This window comes from Lutjanus erythropterus, chromosome 21 (assembly GCF_056507025.1).
Source record: "Lutjanus erythropterus isolate fLutEry1 chromosome 21, fLutEry1.hap2, whole genome shotgun sequence".
Taxonomy (NCBI): Eukaryota; Metazoa; Chordata; class Actinopteri; order Lutjaniformes; family Lutjanidae; genus Lutjanus; species Lutjanus erythropterus.
Genome location: NC_139337.1, coordinates 2,189,910 through 2,215,459, shown reverse-complemented (window position 1 = coordinate 2,215,459; position 25,550 = coordinate 2,189,910). Strand labels below are relative to the sequence as shown.

Genomic DNA, 25,550 nt, shown 5'->3' with positions numbered 1-25,550 from the left:
TAGCCTCAAATCGAAACACTCAAGTAAACAAAACTTAAAGTTGTACTTAAGTAAGTACTTGAGTAAATGTACTTTCCATCACTGAACAACAGTGTTCTTACAAGAAAGTTCACTGCAACAAAGATTACAACATATGTCCTCTGTGTTTTGTGGGAATCCAGAGGGAGTTTAGATTTCACACACAGTGTGTATTTAACATGATTCTACTTGTAATCAGTAAACAATAGGGTGTAAGAAAAAAACAAAAATATCAAGTATCGAAATATGTTTGGTGATTCTGCATCGATTCTCAAAGCACTGTATCATAATATCAAGATACATGCAGAGATTTGTGGCAGTGTTTTTCTTTGTGCTGTGTTTAACTCCCCAACCACTAGATGGCAGTGTTGTTATCTGTCTTCACTGTTCTAATAGCATAAAAAACTTCAATTTTATGCTTATGGTGGTGAGATACTATAACAGTTTTCCTAAAAATAGATTTTAAAAAAAGAAACATATCACTTTGTTTTCAGTTCGACAAAATATTACAGTATATTGAATAGTATTGTATCACCAGATTCTTGTAAATACACAGCACAGAGCCTGTACACAAGCTGAATAACTTGACCCAGCATTTAACTTTCAATACTTCATTGCTTCATACACATATTAGTCAGTTGTTAACTGAGGGTCAATAGCTAGTACTAAAAAAGGACTTACTACACCAGGAAATAAACTGTCACTGGGATCCAATGTTAGGTTATTTAATTTAATGACATCCAAGAGCCTGTAAAGCTCTTTATGGTCTGCAGTTAATCTGAGATGATTTCAGACATCAGAAGGACCTGTGGATACCCAGGAGAAGCTCAACATGACATCCAAAGTCCTGCCATCCACCCTGAGTATGCACGTGCACACACACACACACACACACACACACACACACACACACACACACACACACACAGTGTATTTACCAGAGCAGCACAGCATGCACATCCAGCTTGAACTCTAGTGACCTTTATCAAGCTGAGCAGCAGTCTGTGTGCCCTCATTACACAGACCATCACTGAGAAACACACTAATCCTGAACCATGTGGATCTGTTATTCCAGTCCAACACTGTCTGTCGCATTTTTAACATCATCACCAGTAACATTCAGCAGGTCAGGTGTGTGGAGGTGTGAGAGTAGTAGGGCTGCCCCCTGATAGATGATCTGAATTACTAGTCAGATCTCCCTCAGACAAGATTTTTCCAGTCGAGCATTCTTTTTTTTTACCTTTGTCAGTCAGTGTGCATTACAGTAACAGGATAAAACAGATGTGAAGTTCCAAAAATAAACATGGAGAACATTTCAGTACAGAATGAAGGGGAATATATTTTTTTATCTATCTTTATCTTATCTTTTTTATCTCTTTTATTCTTTTAAAAAATCCTTGTGGCAACATACGCTGTCTGTTGACTGATAAGAAAAGGTGGATTGAGTGGTTGATAAACAAATTTTAGCTCTTGTTTTTTTTTTGATCTGTGTCATTGTACACAGTGCAATGCAACTAGGGATGCACCGATCGACCAGCCAGAGAATGGAAACTGGACAGTTTTCAGCATGACCGGCCCTGACCAGTGACCGGCCGGTCAGCGTCACATATCTGATTCTGTGCCCCTTATTGTCATACACATGTTCTGCATGATGGTCACGTCATGCGCACAGGAAAGACAAACTGACTGTGATAACACAGCCACCACAGCGTTGATCACAGCTACACACACTCAGACACATGCTTGCATGAAGTTTGTGTTTGCAACAGATTCCAAGAACAGGATAAAGAGAGACAGTCTACAACAAGACAGAGCAGCTGACAGTGTCGCAGAACAGCCATAAACTATGTAGCTCTTCAGGCTAATGTTATCCAGCAGCAGACAGTTAAAATCTCACCTCCTGTTCTGGCTCAAGAATAAACAACAAAAAACGTTTTCTCATCAAGACTCATTTAACTTCTGCGTCTGTTTTTCTCACGGCAAAGTTTTACTGCAGCAAACTGTTGCACCGCGTCAGTCTCTGGTTTGTTTATATCTGCTTCCACAGGAGATCACGTGAAATCACATCCTGCGAAATCCTGCGAGATTCCATGATCTCGCAAGATCACGTTCCTCCTATTCATAATCTTAATATAAAACTATAATAAGGCCTGTCTGTAACCTGGAAGACTTTGGGGAAAATTTAAATAGTATTTAATGAATATTAAATAGTCAGTGTTTTATTATGAATATCCAATTTAATTTTTACAAGAAAAGTTGCAAAAATGTTTGTGAATGCTGTCAGTTATAGTTCTTAGAAAGACTGAAAATTGGAATCGGCCAAAATCGGTATTGGCAGTTCAGACCCTTAAAAAAGTCGAAAACTGGAATCAGCCAAGAAAATTGAAATCGGTTCCTCTCTAAATGCAACAGCATGACAGGCTGTAAACTTTACAAACCCAAACTCTAAAACACCATAAACCACAAAACTAAAGCTGTGATGGAAGCAGAGAAGAGTGACAGAAACAGAGAACAGCTGACACGTTGTCAGACACTTCACCAGAGCACAATGCAGAGCGCACAGGACAGGTGGTGCTGGACTGTTTGCCTGTTTTTGTCACTGACAGGCTCAGTTATCATTTCCATACCCAACAACCAACGTTGTGTAAGTAGCAAAAGTGTTTGCGCCCATCTGTGCGCCCATGGATGTGTTGGTCTTCTTGAAGCAACAGAAGGTGACTGCCCATTGATCAAAAAAAACTGGTCTAAAGTCAATTATTGGTGCAATGGATCACGAAATGCACAATTCGGATCGTGTCATGGTTTTGAGTCACGGATTGGATCATTTTTTCGGATCAGCAAAAAACCATGACGGGCAATCTATACAGGGCACAGGACAACTGTGTTACATAAAAGTCAATGGTGCATTATTTTCCTGCAATTTATTATTCAGATAATAATGTGCCTACATAGGCGGGTTCACAAAACAAATACACTCTGCTAAATGATTGTTTGAATCCAACAGGATCATCATAGTTTTTCGGGGTTTATATACATACGTTTGCCTTAAAGTAATAGTACAGCTGAGGACATGACAGGAAAGGGGGAGAAAGAGTGGTTGGAAGACATGCAGGTAAGTGTCACCGGTTGAAATCAAAGCACAAAACTTTCCATGTAATTTTTTATTGTGCTTTGATTTGATGTCTGAGTGTTTTTTCCATTCATGTTATACACAAATACACCTATAATTATTGAAGAGATGGGATAGAATCCCTTTGCACTTTATTTTGCACCCAAATTAAAGGTGGTAAATAGCAAACTGTAGTGTCATTTCAAGTACAGACTCTCAAAGTGGGCACCACTCTCTTTATATATAATTCACTGCATTGAGATTACAAGGACAGAAAAGAGATGCAGAGTTGTTGGAAAAAGCCAAGAGGAGGCCCTGATGGCCAGCTTTTCACTGCACTGTTGAGTGTGACCACTGGCAACAGGTAGAACACTCACCCGTTTTTACACAATCTGCACGGTCTTTTACACAATGCAGAACTGTTGCACCTTTATTCCACCTTGCTGTCTGTATACAAGGTACAAACAGCAATGGGGGACTGTTTTTGTTCTGCCTCTGACCCAGTGATGCCAGGTCTGTTTGACAAAACCAGCCCAAGCTACCTTCACACCGGGTAGGTGGAAAGCATTGGTATGTTGTACTTGTGTCATTGTGACATATGCCTGGACTGTGTGACTGTACATGATGTTCTGGAGTCAGTTTGGTGGGATTTAGGGATAAATAAACGATTTATTTTAAATAAGAATTTGTCTTTTTAGATATTATTCATGTAATTTGCATGAAAAGTAGGTCTACCCAACCAATGGACAAAAAATTTGTCCCATGGCAACACTTTAAAAGGAACACAATTCTGCGAGAAAAACGGGGACCTGGCAACCCAGCTCTGAGTGAAGGTAGTAACAGAGTCAAACTGATGTTTGTTTGAAAGGGTGATCCTGCAGGACGGGACAGGACACTGTGTTAAACATTCACTACTGTTTGTGATTGCGTTTTTTAAATTGCATACTTAAACAGAGAACAAGAAAGATGACACACACATACCAGACATATACACGCACACAGAAGAGAAATCCCTCCCTGCAGATCATCAAGTGATACTTTTAAGTTCATTGCTGCTGAAGAAGCAACAGCCTGTTATCAGCTCTGCGGGTGATTAGAGGAGATCAGAGGAACAGAATTGTTTGTTCACCGGTGAGGTCCTCATATTAAACACTGATGTTGTTATGTTACATCACACCTCTTTTGCTCCCAGAACACCGGCAAGCAGTATAAAGTCACACACTGTGGGCGCCATTATGCCGGCATTCAGTGTAAAAAGGTGACAAGCCGTCATTGTGTGACATCTGTGTAAAAACTGCTACTTTCACTTTAAATGTGGTCTGAAGACCTGTTGTATGAACTAGTTTGTTTCAAGCAAGCTGAGCTCCTAACCCTAAAATCCACAGCAGGTACAAGATCTCAGCAGCATGTATGTGCTAAAGAAGCATCCATCTGTTCAATCAATCCACAATGACTCTGAGCTTTGCCTCACAGCTGTCTTGTCAGCAGACTGTCCTCTACAGATAAGATAAGAAGACATAATGTACTTTAATGTGCCTGTAGGGAAATTTGTTCTGGAATCTGTCCTGCAGATCCACAGAAGATAAAAACATGCATAGTAAACAAGAGCAATACATCAGCATCTCAACAGGAAACATACACATCAACACATGTAACAGTTTGCACACACACAGTCTGTGACAATGGCGACCTATAAGACAACAAAAGAATAATGACAGACACACATACATACTTTTACCCAAAGGATGTAGTGCAGTGTTTCTCAGACTTCCCGACTGAGGTTAAAAAACAGCAGTAGCTATTTCTAGTTCTGACTAGAGGAGGGTGGCAATATTTAATTGTATGGTCGACTCATCACACACATGCCCAGTGTATTTTTCTGTTTTACTCTGTCTGTAAAAAACAAAAAACAAAAATGTAATTTCTGTTGTATTAAAATAGACCAAACTAAGGTTTTGAACGTACTAATATATCACACAAACTGTTGTGGCGTATTAAGTAAGAAGACAGTGGCTGAGTGCTGGCTAATGCTAGTAAAAATGCTAAGACAACCAAGACGGTGAAAAAAGCCCAGTTTAAACAGCCACACTGGAAGCAGAAACCCAACCGTCACAAGGGTTAAATGTTAATGGGTTTTTTTGTTTGTTTTTTGGGGGTTTTTTTCACTTGCCAGGTTGGACAATTTGTTCAGAAATATTCTTGACCAAAGTCAATTTTTACTTGCCCCTGTATTTTTGTTTCTTAACAGTTAACACATAACAACAAACACTAAACTTTCAGGTTTAATCTCAGGCTAGAATGGCTATAATATGTCAGAAAATAGTGAAAATGTCCATCCCTGTCCATAACCCACAGATATTTAGTTTAATAATTTAGTTAATGAAGAAAAGTAGGAAATCTGCAAATCTGAGAGGCTAAACACTTTTGTGCATAAAACATTTCTGTAACCATTACTCAATTATCAATATAGTTTAATAGTGTAATTCTTTTTTACCAACTGCCTAGTCAGTTGCTAGATTTACTAGTCCAACATGGCATTGTACTTGCCCTGGGCAATTGGTCAATCCTTACTGTTGACACCCTGTGCAAAGACAAGTTATCTGTGAATCAATTCAGTACCTTCAGAACTTTTTTTTTAAAGGAGACAGTTTGGGAAATACACTTTTTTCACCTGCTTTGTCAGCATGAGCTAAAAAGAAAAACTCCACAAAAGAGCTTTAGAACAGGTCAGAAATGTGTCCCTGTTGGGGACACGTCACAGTATGATCTCATTTAACACAACATAAGATGCTGTTGGAACATGGAAACACGCAGATTGTCTCAACCACATCTGAAGGTGGGCTGGGCAGTATATCTGTTTTATATCAACATTACGATATGAGACTAGACACAGTCTGAGATTTTGAAATGTTTGTCTTTGAATATTTTCCGGTTTCTTTACGCCTTTATGGCAGTAAACTGAATATCTTAGGGTTGTGGACAAAACAAACCATTTGAGGATGTCATATTTTCACCATTTTTCTGACATTTTATAGACCAAACAACTATTAAACATTTAATCAAGGAAAAAATAACTGTTAGTTGCAGCCCTGGTTTAATATACAGCAATGCATCGTATTCTGTAAGATCACAATATGCTTGCACAATTTGAGAATTAGTGGTATGTTGTTCTTTTTTTGTTTTTGTTTTGTTTTGTTTTTTGTAGAGAAAATGTGCAATTTGAGATATATATTGTATATTGTGGCATAGCCTAACAATACTGAGATATTATCTATAGGCAATTAAGCCCAGCCGTAGAGTAGTAGGTCCCAAATGTCTCTCAACATGATAAAAAAAGAATGTGATTTGGAGCACAGATATGGTAAAGAACCTGTTCAAATAGGCCAAATATTAATTCTGTTTATTTAGTTTGCAATCTTCATTCATGGATGCATCATTTAAAGACAAAGCACTGGTTGTTCTGTTGAGTGACAAGCGATCTTGAGGATTTCATTACTAAAATACCACAGCAAAAATTTAAAAAATGACAAAAGAAAGCACTGAAGATTTGGAACATGAAAAATTTAAAATGGACCAACTGTTCAAACAGACTCATGGATGAATGATAATTATCCATATCCATGTTTCATAGATGGATTATAGAGCAAACTCTCATATAGTAACAGTACCAGTTAACAGTATTTAACAGTATCATTTCATCTCTTTTATGTCATACAGTCCAAATATCTGTGTGGACAGCTACTCGTAATTGTGTGTCTATATTTGTTATTCTTATTTTTAAAGGAGCTCTCCAGAGTTTTAGCATTGCACTTTCATAACATTGGAGGACTTGTGTGTGAATAATTAAAAACATAAAGGTCAAATTCAAAGCAGCAGAGGCTGAGATATGACTTGTTCCCCAGTACTGGACAAATTCCAAAAACACTGGATCCTACATTTCCCATGAGACAACCTGAGAGCATCTCCACATTAGAATTTCCCTGCCTGATATTTTCAAAACCTCATAACCGCTTTCAGTTATACAAAGGTCTGTAGTGTCCAAGCTCAGGATCAGATGAACCTGATGACATCACTATGACTTCATCAGACATGACAAAGCTCCTCCACAGACACAGAAGACACTAGACAACAAAACACAGGCTGAACACTGCTGTTCATGACGAGTAAGTTGACCTTGATGTGTTTACAGCATTCAGTGGAATAAATTCAGCACATAGGCTACTCCTTTCTGTGACTGCCATGATTAGTGTGAAAAAGAAAAAAATCATACTGCTATTATTGTGAAAGACATTGCAATATGATTCACAAGTAGTGGACAACACCATTTTTGCATCGCAGCTTTAATTTTCACTGAAAAATCATGATGATGTGATGTGTACAATTTTGGTAAAACATTTTGATTAACTGTGGAGCTCTACTGGCAACAAGAGAACGTATTGATCAACGATGGCTAAAAAAAACAAAATTTTACTTGAATAAAAGTATTATCAGCAATATGTAATAAAAGTATCTAAAGTAAAGATACCTTTTTGATCTCATCTTTTTATATTAATGATTTAATTATTATTGAAAAACATATTAAAATGATTAAGGTGTGATTTGCAGGGATCTGTATCAAACAAATATGCTTTCTAAAGTCTGTAGAAAATGATGCGTAAGCGAGAACATTGCTGCAGAGCAACAATATTTAATTTTAAATGTTTTTTGACACATATTTACATTCAACAAATACTGTATCTCCTGTGATTTGAAAATTACAGTAGGCCATACTGCGATTTTGATAAAATTTCAATAAATTATCTTATTGTAAACACAAGTTATTATTGTGTGCAACAAGATAATTAAATATGTTTTCTCAAGACCTCAAGGGCTTGCTTGTCATTTTGTGCAACAGACCTTATTCACAGCAGCCAGTTTGACATGAAATAGTGTAAATTCAATTAGGGTTCACTTTCATTTATATCAAACAAGTCAGCGTGCTGCTATTGTGCATGTTGGTTCACTGGAAAGGCTCTGCTACTCCAAATGGAACTAGTATCATTGGTGACACCTGAGTTTACACTACTAGCCTATTTCATATCAATATGACTGCTGTGAAAAAGTTCTGTTTACAACTTCAACATCCAAACTCCAACCTGAGCAGCTCTTATCAGTCACATAACTGAAAACCTGTGAAGCTGTGAGGGGCCCATCATATTTAATAAGTTGATCATATGTTGTGTTTGTAAAATCAAAGAATACAGCTGTTAAATGAATGTGGTAAAGTAGAAAGTACAATATTTCCCTCAACAATATAGTGGCGTAGAAGTATCTATAAAGTAAGATAAATTTGTTACACTCAAAGAAAAGTATCTCAAAATTGTTTATAGTATAGTTATTGAGTAGGGGAAAGTGGGGGCAATTGTAACACACTGAATTCTTCCAATCACAAGCAAGCTAGAGTGATGACACTTAATCTGCATGCAGAACAGGAGCAAGATGATTTCACCTGTGCAAAAAATGATTTTGAGGCATAAAAGTTACTTTTTGGATGTGCAGTATTTTTTCTTCTGCTGTCTAAAGTTTAGATGACTGAGAATTTAAGCTTACATCAGTTTAATCACCTGGTCATGGGTTGAAAATGAACATGAACAAACTGCTACTATGGGTGTTGCTAGCTACTACGCTATTTTGCAGCAGCACCGTTGCTGCATCCTGGGCTTAGCTCCACCCCAAAACATATGTGATTGGTTTAATGAAAGGACAATTTCTTCCACTACAGCAGAGTGTGTATTAGTGGACCCAGACCTTTCTTAGGCGCTGAGTGCTGTGAAGCAATGTCTGGCTATGTGAGACCACTAGCTAGCATACAAGATTTTATCATGGCTGCAAGATATTTTGCTAGATTTAAAAGTATATTTACCCTTAATTCAATTCAGTCAGTTAAAATCTAGATACAACTAGAGCATTTGCCTCATCTTCTGCAAAAATCCAAACAGACTTTTGCTTTGAATGCATATAATTCCTGACATTAAAAGAAATGAATGAATGAAATGTTTAGATACTACAGCAGTAATGTGATTACTCTGAGGTATGCTTTTATTTGGAATTTAGTGGCTTGATGGGCTTGAACACTGACTTCATATAAAATATTTCAAATGTATAATCATATATACACACTTTTTTTTAGTTGGAGAAAACACTCAATCAATCAATCAATCAATTAAGTATTTCTGATTCTGATATATCAAAAGATGACTAGTGTAGTTCAAGTTGTGTGAGTAATGAAGGAAAAAGACAAAAAAAAATACATGTTACACTTGCTCCCGGTCTCCCCTATTATTGCAAGATAGTCAGAGAGCAGTGAGAGAAGCCTGCAGGTAAAGTTCAGATAGTTCATCACCTTGTTAAGATTAAATGATAACGTCAGAAATGTGGTATAAATGACATGTACATTTGTTCTTGTTAAGTTACTACTTTATGTTCGCCAGCCTGACACAAAGAGGTTATAAAGCTCAATAACTCTGCTCCACAGTGGGACTCACTGCTGCTCCTCCTGCACCGGACCGCGGTGGAGACAAGCGGCTGTACAGCTGAAGGACACCCGGGGGAGAGGCTCCTACCTTGGACAGTTCCAGGAGTTTGTGCAGCCTGTGTGGACTCTGAGCAGTTCACCGTCCTGACACACACAGTCACAGTCCGCCGCCTGCAGCCGTCACACCGCCGGTCACTTCGGCTCTATGACCCTCCACCTTATCTCCAAACACTTTTCCGCATCTTCGCTGTTTTAATTACCGGATCCTCGCTGGTGCATGCACGGGGTTCCGCTGTTAGCACGCATGCGCGGCTCAGGTCGGTCTGTGGTGGGCTGAGGTGCATGCTGCCTTCAAGGAATGTCGGAAAGAAGCTGAAACACAGTAATGGCCTAGTGAAATAAATACGTGAAATAAATTTAGATGGTGATGGTGTGAACAATAAATTACACAAATTATAAGCATGACTATGGAGTTTAGATAAGAACTAAATAAACAACCGGTGGTGGAGGAAATATTCAGATCCTTTACTTCAGTAAAAGTCTCGACTACTAACACTAAAATCACTGGTACAGGTAAAATTCCTGCACTGAAAATGTATAATGCGTAAGAATAATCAAGAAAATGTGCAGTACCAATCACAAGTTTGGACACACTTGTCATTCAATACTTTTTCATTATTTTTATAATAAATAAGACATAAATAGTAATAAATAGTTCAGATTGTACCGACAGTGCGCAAAGCTGTCATAAAAGCACAAGGTGGCGACTTTAAGAAATCCAAAATATCAAAGGGCAAAAAACTATTGCACATTTTTAGGTCGACAGGTGCAGAGAGGACCATGGGACAACAATAAAAAGCAAAAAGACTCTCACATACTGTCCCCTGCTTCAGTAATCAGATTATATTATTCTAATTTTATTTTATTTTTTTGCTTTGTTTTCATAGTTTTTGCTCGATACATAAGCACATATAAGTCCATAATTCATTGTTTTGCTGGCTCCTGTATTCTACAATGTAGAAAAATAATAAAAATAAAGAATAAAACATTCAAATGTGTCATGTGTCCAAACTTTTGACTTGTACTGTACTTAGTACTCTAAGTTCAATGCACTCAACACAGAAAAATGTCCCCTGTGGCTATTGTACCATTGTATATGATATCATCAGACTATTTAAAAATTCTGAAAATATTTTCACAATGTTTTGTCCAAACAATGAATCTCAAATCTCAAATTTATGAAAAATGAATTGACTTGATTGAACCTTCATAATGGGAGGATTAACTACAGGACTGCTGCCAGTTGAGGGAGCCAGCATGTGATTGAGGGCAGCACAGTAAAACACGTGAACGTGTTGTAGGATTTGTGATTGGTCTCATAATGATGTTAGCTGGCAGAAGTATTAAACTGTAAATTAGTAGCTGTCTCGTGACTAAAATAACACCAAGTGTATCAGACACTGTGGTCAGAAAGACAGGCTCATTATTTAGACTCTGTTCACTTTTACTTTATATGTCTGAGTTTATAGTGACAAAATCAAAAGAACAGGGAGTCATGTCGGTTGCATTCTATTGATAACTGTGGTTCAAAGCTTCAAAACTACATTTTTTTTTTTAAGATATTAGCCACAGAGATGTCTACCTTCCCTCCAATATACTGGAACTAAATAGAACTACTCCTGTGCTGCTCAAAGCACCAAAACTGCATTTGCAAAATTCAAAACCAGTGTCTCTTTCCTGAAATCATGACCTGGTTACTAAACTCATTCTGAACCACACCTTGTTGGGAGCAGTTTCATGTTCCTGTTACAAAAAAGTAGTTCCTACATGAAACTGCTCATAACAAAGTATGGTTCAGAATTAGTTTATTATCACCTTTAACAATACACTCTTTTCTAGATGAAGCACATTTACCTACATGGTTTTGTCTAAGTTTTAGTTGGCTTGATTAATTTATATGAATTCATTCCTCTTTGTTTTTGACTCACCTGGCTGCTGACTTCACTTCCTGGTCTGACAAAACCTGAAGAAAAGGGCAGAGCCTTGATTTATCCAAGCCAGGGAATATACCAAGAGCTCTGACAGCCTGGGGGGGATGAGGGGTTCTTTGGGTTGAGTTTTCACTATTGCTCATGTTGCCCTCCCCTGTGTGTGCATGTTGGTCTGATCAGCCAGTATATATCTTGTCCTCATGTCTCACTCTGTTTGCTCTGTTGCTTGAAGTTAATAGCTAACAGTGTTGTTAGCATTATTCTTCAGTTATGTTTTGTTAACTGCTTTTAAAAGTTCCAGTTATTTAGCTGCCTTCAGTTAGCTATCTTTTTTTGGGAAAAAAGCAACTTTTTTTTTTTATTTAAAGGACCAGCGCATAGGATTTAGTGGGATCTAGCCGCCTTACAGATTGCAAACACTTTGTCTCCCCTTCCAAACATGTAGAAGAATGTATGGTGGCACAAAACTCATGAACCTGTTTTTTTTCCACCTGTGCAACATGGTGGACTCCATGGAAGAGGACCTGCTCCTTCTGAGACTAAAAGGCTCATTCTGAGGTAACAAGGACACAATAATTCTTATTTTCATGTGATTATACACCCATGAAAACATTTCTGCAACATTCTCCCACTAAATCCCACTAACTCTTACACATTGGACCTTCAAAGTGGACAACATAACTTTAATATGCAGGATTTCTTTTGACTTGGAGATTTCAGATGTCAGAGCTTAGAGTGGACCATGAAGGCAGCATTGCCCCTATCTGTGTCTGTTTCAGCAGCAGTAACAAGAGTCTCATTCACACACACACGCACACACTGACACACTGACTTACCGTGCACGCGGTGTCCATTTACCAGCAGCAAGAGGAAGAAACCTTGGCAGCAGTTAGTGTGTCAAAGCTGAGATGTTAAAGCTCACAGTGTAGGCAGGCTGTGTGATGACGGCTTCTCTCATCACAACAACACACACACTCACACACACACACACACACTGAAATGTTGACTGTTCAAAACATTAATTAGCATATGATCATATGGTTTGTTGAACACAGATGCTGCTTGTTTTATATTGACATGACATATTCATGAGTGCTTGTGTGGAATCTGATCAGCATTGGAATCAATTTGGGAATAGAATAGAAGAGAAGAGTGAACATAGAACGAATGTAGAACAGAAGCAAATAGAATAGAATAGTCAGTAAACCAGACATAAATAGAAGGTGACATTACATATTAACCCTTAAATGGTTTCTGTATTAAGAGGATGAACTTTTCATCATGAGACAGTGGAGTGGGGGTGGATCAGGTACTCAGGTCACATGACTTCATGCAAACATTCAAAAATATGCTCATAATTTATATCAACGATCCAACATGGCAGAGTATGTGGACAAAGATTCTGGAAGTGATGTTAAGTGTTGTTTTTTTCATATTAAATTTTTGAGAGGTTCTGTTTTAGACATTTGCATTTTAAGTATGATTTTATATGTTGAAAATAATTAATTACATTTTCACAACTTTGATAATAAGGCAGTGATTGTGTGTATCCTGGAGCAGAGGTTCCCAACCTTTTCCCCTGGGAGCTCTCCTAAATGTACCCAAGGAAAGCTGAGCCCTCCGAGCCCACATACACAGACATATAAACCAAAAGAAAAAGTGATTCATTCCAAAGCTTTATTGTCCCGAACAAACATGACTTAAACTGTTTCCATTCTTAGAACCATTGCCTTTGGTAAATGTCTCTTTTGTTGAATACGCTTAACTTTTTTAATTAATTTTTTAAAATTAATTTTAACAACCCAACAGAGTCGGTGTATACACTCTCATCCTTACCAAGAGAATAATAATGATTCATTATAACAGAGTTTGAGAGGTCACAGAGTTGGGGTCTACAAAGTAGCCATTTAGGAAAAAGAAATGTATCTTTTTCAATAATTTTGTACACAGACTTTTGTATAAATTGTGGTTTTCATTAACATGCAAATCCAATTTAGACAATCTCAGAGCAGACAAAGTCCTGGGGACTATATAATATAATATAATATAATATATAATTAGATAATATAAAATAACAGCAATAATCACTAACAGATATGCTGATGTTTTGATGCCTACAATCTACAGATAATCAATAATATAAAGATGTGAAATATGGATCGCTCTTTATTTTACCCTTAAATGTGTGTAATTGATTAATTCAGCAGTGTACGCATGTTTTTGCATGGTCACTTGATGAAATGCTCACAACTTTTCTCTGTTTGTTCAGCTACCATTGCTATTAGGTTATTGCTATTGTAGGTGAACTACAGGGAAGATGTTTGGATAAAAACAGGAATAAGATGATTTAATTATAGAAAACTAGATTTGCAGTTTTCAGAACATATGTGAATAACTATTGTTCAGTTTTTTCACTTTTTAAAGCTTTTTATGCAAAACATCAAACAAAGTAGCTAATTTCTAAAATGTTTTAAATGATGGCACATGGACTATTTGAAAAATGGGTGTAATTTGGAAACTTAAGTTCACATTTTAAAAAATCATGAAATTTTGTTATTTTAGCCTAGATAGATAACTTAAGAAATTTTTATATGTGCTTGCCCATTTAGGGTTGAACATTAAACATCAAAGCAGCTCATGTCATGTCTGTGGCTAAAATCTCATCAGTTAAGATTATAGAAGACACTTGTGATGAAGGACTTCCTCAAAACATTTTTATTTCCTCTGAGACTTTGTAGTGCCTCTCAGAACTTAAAGGCTCAAAGTGGCTGCAGAAGAGATGGGAGTTCTCTGTCAGGATCCTCCTCACCTCCTCCCTCATCCTTTGAATAAACAGGTGAGCCTTGAGACTTTGGCTCATCCTTTCTTGTGCCTCAGCCATAAAAACATTGACACAACAAACACTGAGCACATCCTGCAGCCCAGCCGTCAATCTTTTGCTTCCTCTTGTTGCTCTGCATGATGTTCATACTGTCCTGTGCCTGCTGATTTTGTTGCTTTTGTTTTCACTTCAGCTTCTTATTGTCTTATTTCTGTACTTCTTAAAGGGAAAATTCACCACTTTTCATCAATCAGTGCTGATGGTAAATGTAGTCAGTTGAAGCAATACATTTTTAATCATGACCACCACCATTCCAATTATTCACCTAGTGATTTTTATGGTTACCATGGTGGTGAGAGTCCCATAATCTGAACAAAGGAGTCACTTTAATCTAAATCATACTTTCCCTAAACATCACCAAACCTTAAAACAAAGGTAAAAGGTAAATGCCATGGGATGGGGGCTGGAAAGAAAAGGAAAGAAAATTGGGCAGTACACTTCCCTCTGAATATTCACACTACCTCTCTGAAGCCTGTACGTCAGACGAATGCAAGCATGTATGTCTTGTTCTGTGTGATCACCAGCAGGATGCGGCAAATCACAGATGTTCACGGGAGTTTGCATTTGTGCAACCTGGATCTATTTGCACTGCTGAAAGATGCACTGGAAGGACAACAAACTACAACATCATTCTCATACTGTTTACAGTTTGTGTACCTCTGTTCAATACTTATTTGTTCTCCATATGAGAACTGTGATGTCACTATTTCAGGGCTGAGTGAGGGAAATTTTATTGAATAGCGGCTAATGTGACTGTATAGTTAGAACTGTTACATTGTCTTTGTTATACTACGTGAGGAATAGTCACCTCAGTTGTAACATATAACAATCATAACACTCACATTTTCTTTTGCTATGTAAAGGTCACTGTGATGTCATTAGATCAGCATGTGGCCAGTGTAGTACTAAACATCCGTAATAAATACCAACAGCATTTGTTCATTCTGCAGGGAATGGCAACTGGAAAACCAGTTTAGCACAAATTAGGTATAGATTTCTACTGAGGGATATATTTTTTCTTAAAAATAAAGTTGTGTTTGCACTTTGTGGAGCTAAAATCCACACTGCTGTGTGCAGGTATGTGCTCTTTGTCAGTTAGGATAGTTTTATCATCATGCTAGATCTGATCTGTGAGGAACACCAAAACATGTGTGCAACCAGTGGCTCATATATGTAACACAGGGTTAGTCTGTTATTACACAAGGTCTCTCTAAAAACAATAAGCTGCATTGACCATTAGGCTGCTCTGTGTTCAGTCAGGTGTCACTCAGCTATATTCTAAATAATGGTTGTTGAGTATTTTTACAACTCCGTCAATCAAATACTACACTAACTGTGTAAGTGTAATCGATGTGCTGCCAAGAAGGATAGACACAAATGCAGCAGTTGATACATCCAGTCAGTTTTAATAAATCATAATCTGATCACTTGCTTGAAATCAATGTAAAAAACACCTGCTTGACTTAACTATTGTTGATTTGCCATTAAAACTATTTGTTTGATGCTGTTGTTTGGACATGTTACAGCTGAATCTGTTACTGTTAGAACTGACACTCACATGAGCTTCAGTTGTAACATCAGACAGCATCCACTTTGAGTTTCATTCATCAGGACTTGCTTTCTCTCTTCTTCTTTCTTTAAAGTGGTTTATGATGGCAGAACAAGTATGTAGTTTGCCTGAAGATATCAACTATGCAGGAAAAAAAAAAATTATAATAAAAAAGTGAAAAATGTTATAATTGTGGTGACACTTCCATACTGTGTGTTTGGGGCTGGTCAGTGGTGAACAGAGTATTCAGATCATTTAATGAAGGAATAAGATAATAGCAACACAATTACAAGTAAATAAGCAGTATCAGAAAAACATTTAAAAAATAAAACTATTAATAATGTTGATGGTCCCTCCCTGAGTATTTTATTCAAATAATAAAAATATTTCCCTCTGAAATGTAGTGAAGGTGAAGCAGCAAATGGAAATACTCATAAAGTACACATGACTGAGAATATTTCTCAACACTTGACTGAATGTGGATACTTTCAGCAACAGATGCTGGTGCATATGGCTTCAGTTTGGAGAGGATTAGAACAAATGTTGGAGGAATCATGAAAAATGTGTTCGGTTAAAGACTAAAACTGGTGATCAGCAAATATTGAAGGAAAATATTGATAGTCTGTCCGGTGTGTGTTAATTGGCCTCTGTGTGGCTGCGTGGTGGCGCTGCTGATCTCACTGATGAACATGAGGAGAACAGAGGGGAACCTGTAGGTGCCAAATATGATCCTGGATTAATCTCACAAATAACAGCTGCTGCTACAGCGGAATGAATCACATTACCTGCATGTGACTGAGAGAGATCTGTGCGTGAGCGTGTCAGGAGGACGTCATGATACCTGCATGTGTGCCAACGTGTGCCAACACGCGCTGACAGGCTATACTGCGACAATTACTGTTCAAAAGTGTCAAACTGACACTTGTGCCTGCGGAGCCAGTCTGATCCACGGTCAGTGTCAGCAGTCAACCCGTCTGCTGTCAGCTCCCCGGCTCCTCAGTGCGCCTGCGCTCCCTCTCCTCCTCCTCCTCCTCCTGTTCCCTCCTCCTCTCGGTGTGGCTCCGCTCCGCTCCGCTCTCCACCTGACAGCTCATCTGAAGACATGCACAGAACCCAGCCCGGGGCTCCTCACCACCACTGATCGCGGCTCTGGGTATACCGGGAGTCCGGGCTGTCGTGCTGAGCGTCGTGCGCCATGGAGCGCTCCTGATCCGGACAGGACGCCTGAGAGCTCAGCCATTCTGCCGTCGTCACATCTCGGATCTGTGTGGATATCTGGAGGCCTGACCATGTCTGCGAGAGACAAGGGGATCCTGACCAAAGACAGCGTCAGCCTGCTGCCCTGCTTCTATTTCGTGGAGGTGAGTTCATGCTGCATGCTTCTCTTTCACATCTCCACCAAATATCATACTGTCATCAAAGAGCCGTTAAAGATCAGCTGATGAAGATGTGCTTCATATGACGATCAGCTGAGACTGGTCTAATATGTAGGTCAAAGAGAATCATGTCAACATTAAGACGTAACTCTCTGTAATCAGCTAATGAAATGTGCATCAGTGCGTCGAGGTGATTTTCCTCATTTGGAATCTTATATCCCATTATTCCTCTGTTACCTGTACGATGTAGCCACCTGTATCCTTAATACACAAAAAATTTCTGCATTTTCAATGTTATAAAGAAATACATTTCTTCTTTTTCTATATACGTTGCTTTTGTTTCATCTTTGACTGACTCCATCCCAGGACTTCACTGTGGGAACAGCTAATATCTGAGTTTGGGGACATATAAGAATATCAGACTGTGTATATTCTCATATACAGACTCTAAGTATCTTGAACATGAACACAGTGAAGGATATACACAATTCTATATATCTAACAGAAGAACATACAATCTCAGATTCAAACATAATCAGGGCTCAACTGTAAGGGTTGCTCGCTCGCCTGGGGACAGTAAAATTCCATGTCAGGCAAGTAAATCTGGCAACTCACTTGCCTGACTGGTTAAGTAGGAAAAAAAAATAATTTTGATAAGCAGTTCATTGGTAAAGCAATTGTTCATGCAAAAATGTTAGAAAATGCTTTTTCAGGCTTTCAAATGTGGAGATTTCCCACCTTGCTTCATTTATTATATTAAACAGAATATCTTTGGATTCTAGACTGAAAAATGTACAGGGGCAACTAGAGTGCCCCTAGTTGCCCCTGAATCTTGCCTATACTTTGATCATATGCTAGCATATTTTTGGTGCTAGCCAGGGTAAAGCTGATTGCGACAGCGGAAGGATGAAAGTGACATTTTGTTAATTTTATCCTACTATTATTAAAGAAGAATTTTCAACACCAGCATGATTAAATGCAGCACTGTTAGGTCTGCTGCATAATTCCCGTCCTCGTGCAATGTTGTATTGTATGTTCACTTTCTTAAATACTTTTATTTCTGCTAATATTTAATATTTTGTGCAATCCACCATACCCCTTTGTGCAATCTGCCTCTTCAAGGCAACAAAGTTTACAGTGAAAGGTGTATATATTGTAAATAGTCTTGTGTGTACAGCTCTGTACTTAGTACTTTACATTTTATATTTCTTAGACTTTATATTTTAAATCTGATAGGTATATACATATTTTCTACTTTTTATCTTAATATTTATAAGTACTTACTGCCACTTTTCTATCTGTACTGCTGAGCTGCTGTGACAAGTGAATTTTGTAAACTTAAGTTAATTATCATGTTTAATCCAGGGCAGCAACGTCTATAAAATGTGTGCAAGTCCAAGGTGATGTCTTAAATGTCATTTTTCAGTCCAAAACCCAAGATATTCTGTTTAATGTGATATTAAAGTGAGAAGACTGAAAACAACAGTTTCTGCCATTAATTTATCAATATAGCTCTGCTAACTGAAGTATTAATGAGCGTAATATAGCAAAAATATTAAGTACTTACTTTGTAGTCAGTTTATCAAACCTATTTTCATCCCTTGCCTGTGTTTCTTTTCGTCCTGATAGAGAGGGGCAAAAGTGACAATGTGCAAAATTGCATCTGACTCACTTGTCCAAAAAAACAAAACAAAACAAAACAAAAAAAACACCTGAAAAATCACAAAAAACTCCAAGGCACTCTCTTTTAAAACAACTGAAATGCCTGTATTGTCACTGCAAACTCTGACATGTTTGTTCCAACGTCCAACAGGACCATGCTGTGACATTTTAATTCTTGTAGTTTCTTGTGATGTTTGAGTATTCATGTTCTTCTACACAAATAGTTTTGGATTTAAAAAAAACTGTATTGGTAGAGGACATGTATATGTAATTCACAATGAAATACGGTTACTCTAAATAAATGCATCTCTGCAAAGTGGGATATAGGGCTGCAACTGACAATTATTATTATCATCAATTAATCTGCCAGTTATTTTCTTGATTAATCAAGTAGTGGTTTGGTCCTTAAATTGAGAAAAAATGCTGCCATAAGAGGACTGCAGAAAAGAATATATTCACATTTGAGAAGCTGAATTCAGAGAATTTAGAAATGGTTTATTGAAAAATGACTCAAAATGATGAATTGATCATCAAAATAAATAAATAATAATAATGATTAATAATCAACCAGTTGTTGCAGCTCTAGAGGGAAATACAAAAAGAGTTCTGCTTTCTTCCCTGCTGTCCTGATCATATGTTCAATGCTTTACACACTGAAACTGACTGCAGCATCAACAAATGACTGTACACCCATGCAGATTAACATGTGTGGCACCAGACATGATGCAAACACTAACAGAATGTCAGACTTAGTCTGTCAGGTAGCTTTTTGGTGTCAGTGTGGTGCAGCCAGGATGGATGTGGATGAGGGGATTCCTCCTCTGATGGTTTGTTACACTGTATTTTGAAGAAGATCAGATTGAAAATGATTCAAACGGACTGATGATTCCAAACATTTAAATACAGATTGCATGCGGCGTGTGGTGACTGTCACTCGTTCCCCTGCTGTGCACTTTATGCATGCTCTACTTCACCACTGGCCTGTGGCTCTCCAATCAAACCGGCATCATATATTACGGAGCTGCAGCTAACACTGTGTGATGGATGCTGTTGGGACGGCTGCGTCGCTCCCGTGGGTTCCTCCTCTCAGCGGTGACTTGGATGTGCAGGGGATTCCCCTGATTTTGTTTTGTTTTTAGAATCTTTCATTTACATTTCAATGCACTCTCACTACAATTACTGTGAAGAGACGTGTCAGCCCGGAGCCTTTCAAATCGCTAAAGCTGCTGCTCACTGAAGGATTTCTTGCCCTCTATTTTTACAAACAGCACCGAGCGTTTAAACTAGGTCAATGCTGAAAGTTAATTCTACTCAGTGAACTACAGCACTTGTGCATATAATTAGGTCCGCTCAGGCTCATTCCCTCAGTGTGTGTGTGTGTGTGTGTGTGTGTGTTGGCCGGTTTGCAGAGAGCTGAGGTGGTGGTCCGTTGAGCTCAATCCCATCCTGCTCTCCCGTCAGCCGTGACCGCCGTGTCCCACAGCAGTCGTGGAGAGGAGATCAGAGCGTGCCAATCATGATGTACCCCCACCTTCCCCGGAGAGATTTACCTCTGCAATCACAACTCATATGAATTCTTAATGCAGAGAGCTGCACAGTCACAAAGAAGCAGATCTCACACCACACACACTTAAATGTAATGTTGCTGCACCATAATAAGTTAGCCGTACACACCAGTTGCACACCAGATCAGATATGATTGAGCAGTTTACAGTAATCCAAAGACCTCTGAATGACAGATTGCTTTTCAGATTTTGTTCAGTGTTGAACACAGGTCTGCAGTTGTGTTGGTACTGCCTTCACGACATGCTGATTAGATGGTTGAGACAGTAAAGCTAATACGCTGCTTGACTGCAGTTTGGCTCGTCTGTGGATTAAACATTCTGTGCATGAAATGAAAGCTTTGTTAAATTTGGCTCTGATTAGCTTGAGCAAACTGATGACATGAGGGGTTCCTGTTTGGCGTTCAGGCTCTTCCATACTGTTGTGCTCTGAGTTGGATATTTTAGAGTTTTTCTTCACAGAATTAAAACTGTTATTGATGTTGGTGCTATTTTCAAGTTGGAAACAGGTAGGCCTGTACCCGACTACAGATTCTCCTGGTCGAACAGTAGTTGTTAGTTCAAGATATTAGTCAACAGGTTTAAAGTTCATTGAAATATTGTTCATTCTTGAGAATTGGGTCAAAACTGTATTTTAGAGGGTTTTGATTTGTATTCTTCCATTATGCTGGGAAAATATAGCCTATTTTATAAGATCAAACTTTTGGATATTAAACCTTGTAACAGGCCATTTCTTAGCAGAGTTGTAGGGAGCAGCCATTTTATTTTTTAAAGTGTCTGAGTTCTTTTAATGCAAATCAAAATACAATTTTTTAACCATAATTCTTATTTAGTTTTGATTTAGAAGGACTACAAAGTTGACATGATTTGGTTGAGACACATCTGATAGAAATATTATTGAATGAATTTATCAGAAAAATAGGACGTTTACCAGTGCTTGAGCAGTATTCACACCTTTTTTTAAACCAGGAAGTGAGACAGGGGTCCTTAGAGTACAGCTAACCCTTTTTATGCCTGATTAAATCAGGTTTTTCTAAAAATCTGACAGTTTCACCAAATAATTCTGTGGTAAATTGAGTGTTGTATGTAAGTTTTTTGGTAGCACATGAGCAAGGTGCTCAGGGACTGAATATTTTGTTAATTTATTTCAACATAGTATAACCTCACACAAATCTTGTTCAAAACACAGGAATAAATAATGTCCAACTTCACGAAACAAAATGTGGAGGACTTACCAACACGCTCTTCAACTGTGTCACACCTCTGCACACCTCACATCCTGCCATGTCTTCATTGTCTGCGGAGTGAGAGTCCTGGTCGGAGCCGCTGTAAATCACCTCTGTACTGTATTCCCAGCCATCAAACTGGCCTCTGTCGGTCTCAGAGGCTGGGTCTCAGTCTAATAAGACAGATCACTGAGCTTAGTGGACTTCAGTGTTACAAGAGAGAGGATCCATGTTGCAATAATCCCCTGATACTTTTGTCCTGGCCCCGCCAACAAGGCACAGCTCCTGAATCAAGTTTGACGTATTTTTTAAATATTTTTGTTCTATGGACTAATGAAAACTTGATCTTATCTCACTGACAAATGGTTTAGTTGACTATTACAAAGCAGCCCTAGAAATGGGTAATTATGATAACTCTTATATCACATGAACACAACATGATTAAAGCATGTTAATGCCATCTTGCAATTTACATAACCATCTTTAGTAGGAATGCATTCATAGGTCAGCATGTCTTTTTCAGCCACACGTTTCTTGTGAGACTCATATATTCTGTGTCTCTTGACGTCCTGTCCCCCATCCGACAATTTACGCAAAAAAAATTCTGAGAATCATTTTCTACAGACTTCATCCAGTTACAAGTAGTTTCCAAGTCCCATTTCCTATTCTTTTTGGTACTTTCCATCATTTTCCATCTAAATCTGAAAAGCTTGTGATTTTGTGGTGACTCACAATTTTCCCTGTTGAGCATAGCCTAGGCAGCAGAAACAGTGACGTTAATTTACACTTGACCCACATGTGTGCATTTTGATTGACATGAAACACAGCCCAGTGATGATGCTCCATGCTTTCTTCACAACCACTGGATAAAAGCCATATTGTAGAAAAGGAGGGCAAAACAAACACAACATAATCATGGTCAACATGAACACCATGTCTGATACTATCAGGAAAATATTTTACAAATTAATACAATTTCATGGTATGAGAATTAATCATAGAAAGACTCAACTAATCAGTTAGTGCTGAAGCTTTATCACATCCACAACCATTTTTGCCATATGCTCTGATAGTGTACCATAAACTGCAGCCACATTTGAAACAATGACACATGTTAAATTGTATAGAGGAATTGCATAGATTGACACATGACATTGTACTGTTTGTATTCGCTCTATGAGGGTATGGACATTTTCTTACCACCATGACAAAGCTATATTTCTGCGGGATGTTGGTTTACCACAATAATAACATTTTATTGGGCATCATTGAAGCATGCTGTCATAAGTGCACCACATCTCCTCTGAAGAATAGGGCAATGTATGAATGTGTCCAGTGTGCAGGTGAGGAAGAATGAGCAGTACTGTTACTCAGTACTGCTCATAATGGAGCAGAAACTTAAACTTCGCAGTAAGTTGTCAGTGTGGCAGTATATGTACAGTTCAGGTGACAGTGTGGCAGTTAATAAGTGCAGCAGCGTCTCAAGACCAAGAAATGTCTTGTCTCTTGTTTCCCAGCAACTGGGAAAGTGAATGGGTTTGTCCCAAAGTAGCAGGAAAGACAAATGTTAAGCTAATGATGACACTAACACTAGTGTTGTGCCTTTGCAATGTCATCTCCGGTGTGATTGTATCTTCTTGGAGACATGATGAAATAAATCCTTACAGATTAATCAAACTCTGAATGTCTTTTTAATTTAGCCATTTTTCCATGTTGAAAACAGTTGTTGCTAGCACGTGGTTACTACTACATGGAACTGGCAATCCCAAGATCCCATGGGTTGAGTCTGTCAACCAATCAGAGGTTTCCTGACTTATGTGTGACAACACTGAGCCATAGCTGTATTAATAGATCAATGCACTGATCTCAACATGAGAGTGACCCTTCAAAATAAGATTTACAAAGTCATGCTAATGAACTCAACCTCATGGTAGGCATCACTTGACTGTGGTATTACAGTAATGTGGTTATAGTAACAGCCCTAGTTTGTACTTCCTATGGAATTGTAGGATCCAGCCCTTCTTTATTACATTGATTCTAACTAGTCTGGTTTTTTAATATGCCCCTTATGAGTTTCCCAGCTGTCTGTGGTGGTTGAGCGACAATTCTGACCAGGAGTTCTGTTACCAGAGGTGGAAAATTAAAACTGAAGGGTGCAACACTCCTCCTTCACCTCCGCATAGCCAGAAAGGGGAGGCAAGTTTGGCCCAACTACATTCGTTAACCAAAGTTATAGGATTTCTTAATATGGAATTCCTCCAACATAGTTATATATTACTGTTTATTCACTTTGGTTTACAAAAGTGCAACACCAAAAGTTTATGAATATTGGACACAATCCATCATCATTCACTCCAAATGAAAGGTAATCCAAAAACCACCATTGCAGCCAAACCATTCTCCCTTGTTCAACCAGAATCCATTGGCAAAATCCAGTGTTTTAAAAGGTTAGCTAACTTATTAGTTAGTACCCTAAATAACATGTAAACCTTTAATAAATGTTAACAAGAGATATTTAACAGTTAACAGTTATTTATTATGTTGCTAATTAACTGTTAGTTAATGCTTATTATGGTATTAATGAATGTTAGGAGCTTCTTCATGAACAAATAGTGTATGAATTAATATAACATGAATGGCATTAGCCGTTAGTTAATGACTGTTAGACTGTTAGTTAATGCTTATTATTGCATTACTAATGTTAATTAATGGACCCTTATTGTAAAGTGTTAGCAGATAGTGAACACTTTATTATTTTATTTTATTTATTATTATTATTTTATTATTATTATTTTTTTAGATGTCTAAAATACAGTATGTTACTGACCCTGTCCACAGCAGTATGCTGCTTAACCTCCTACACTGGTGCTACTATGGGGATGTGTTGACCATCTACTGTAGGTAATACACTGGCTATCATAGGTGTAGGAACTGGAGGGGATGGGGGGACGTGTCCCCTCCAATATCGGAGACAGGTGCATTTGTCCCACCCAAAAATTATACCGCGGAGAAGAAAAATATTTGACTTAGAAATCTTTAATTCACGAGCTTTTATTTTGAAAGCACAACCCAGCGTCATGTCACTGGCCCGCCCCTTCCCTCACCGGCTCTGAGAGTGTTTGGGAGGCGGGAGACAGCAGCAGGTGACAGCAGACAGTCTGATGACAGAGACCCTTTTGGACGAGGTAAAACGGTCTGTAGGGAACGTTGTCATGAATATGGCTTGTTTATAACGTCCTGTTGTTAGTTTACATTCATATTTAGAAACCATATCTTTTGAGTGAAGTCATCTTAATCCTGGGATGATCACTCGTCCATTATTTAACTGATAACTCTGTCAGTGTTCCTAAGTAACGTCAACGCTCGCCAAAATGTTTTGTCATTTCATTTCAGCACGTCACCACCAAAGAAAAGCAGCAGGACTTACTTCGTTTTTTAAAAAAGAGTAACGTCAGTGTGAGTAACAGTTACACAACAATAATGTCTTATCAGGAGAATGATAGTACAGAGAGGAGTGAGGCAGTTGAAACAATGAAAGGTGGAGAGACTGAGGAAGCTCGGGTGAGCTCTTAAATTGATCAGTGAAACATGTATTAGCCTGTTATTACTTTTTAAACAAACTATTTTATCATGAGAAGAAGTGTAATACATTCAGGGAAGAG

The 25,550-nt window shown here is 38.2% G+C and overlaps 2 protein-coding genes across 2 annotated transcripts in view; one reads left to right on the top strand and one right to left on the bottom strand.

Annotated features, from left to right (window-relative positions):
- Positions 1-9,897, bottom strand: part of LOC146307192 (phospholipid phosphatase-related protein type 5-like) — a 202,645-nt gene extending 192,748 nt beyond the window's left edge. Inside the window, exon 1 of the mRNA XM_084747563.1 lies at positions 9,730-9,897. The gene's annotated coding sequence lies outside the window, so the exon portion shown is untranslated. The remainder of the gene's footprint in view (positions 1-9,729) is intronic.
- Positions 9,898-17,154: 7,257 nt separating this feature from the next.
- The window catches only part of plppr4b (phospholipid phosphatase related 4b), a 57,937-nt gene continuing 49,541 nt past the window's right edge, over positions 17,155-25,550 (top strand). Inside the window, exon 1 of the mRNA XM_084747596.1 lies at positions 17,155-17,423. Within this exon, the coding sequence (XP_084603722.1) occupies positions 17,352-17,423 (72 nt within the window). The 5' untranslated portion in view covers positions 17,155-17,351. The remainder of the gene's footprint in view (positions 17,424-25,550) is intronic.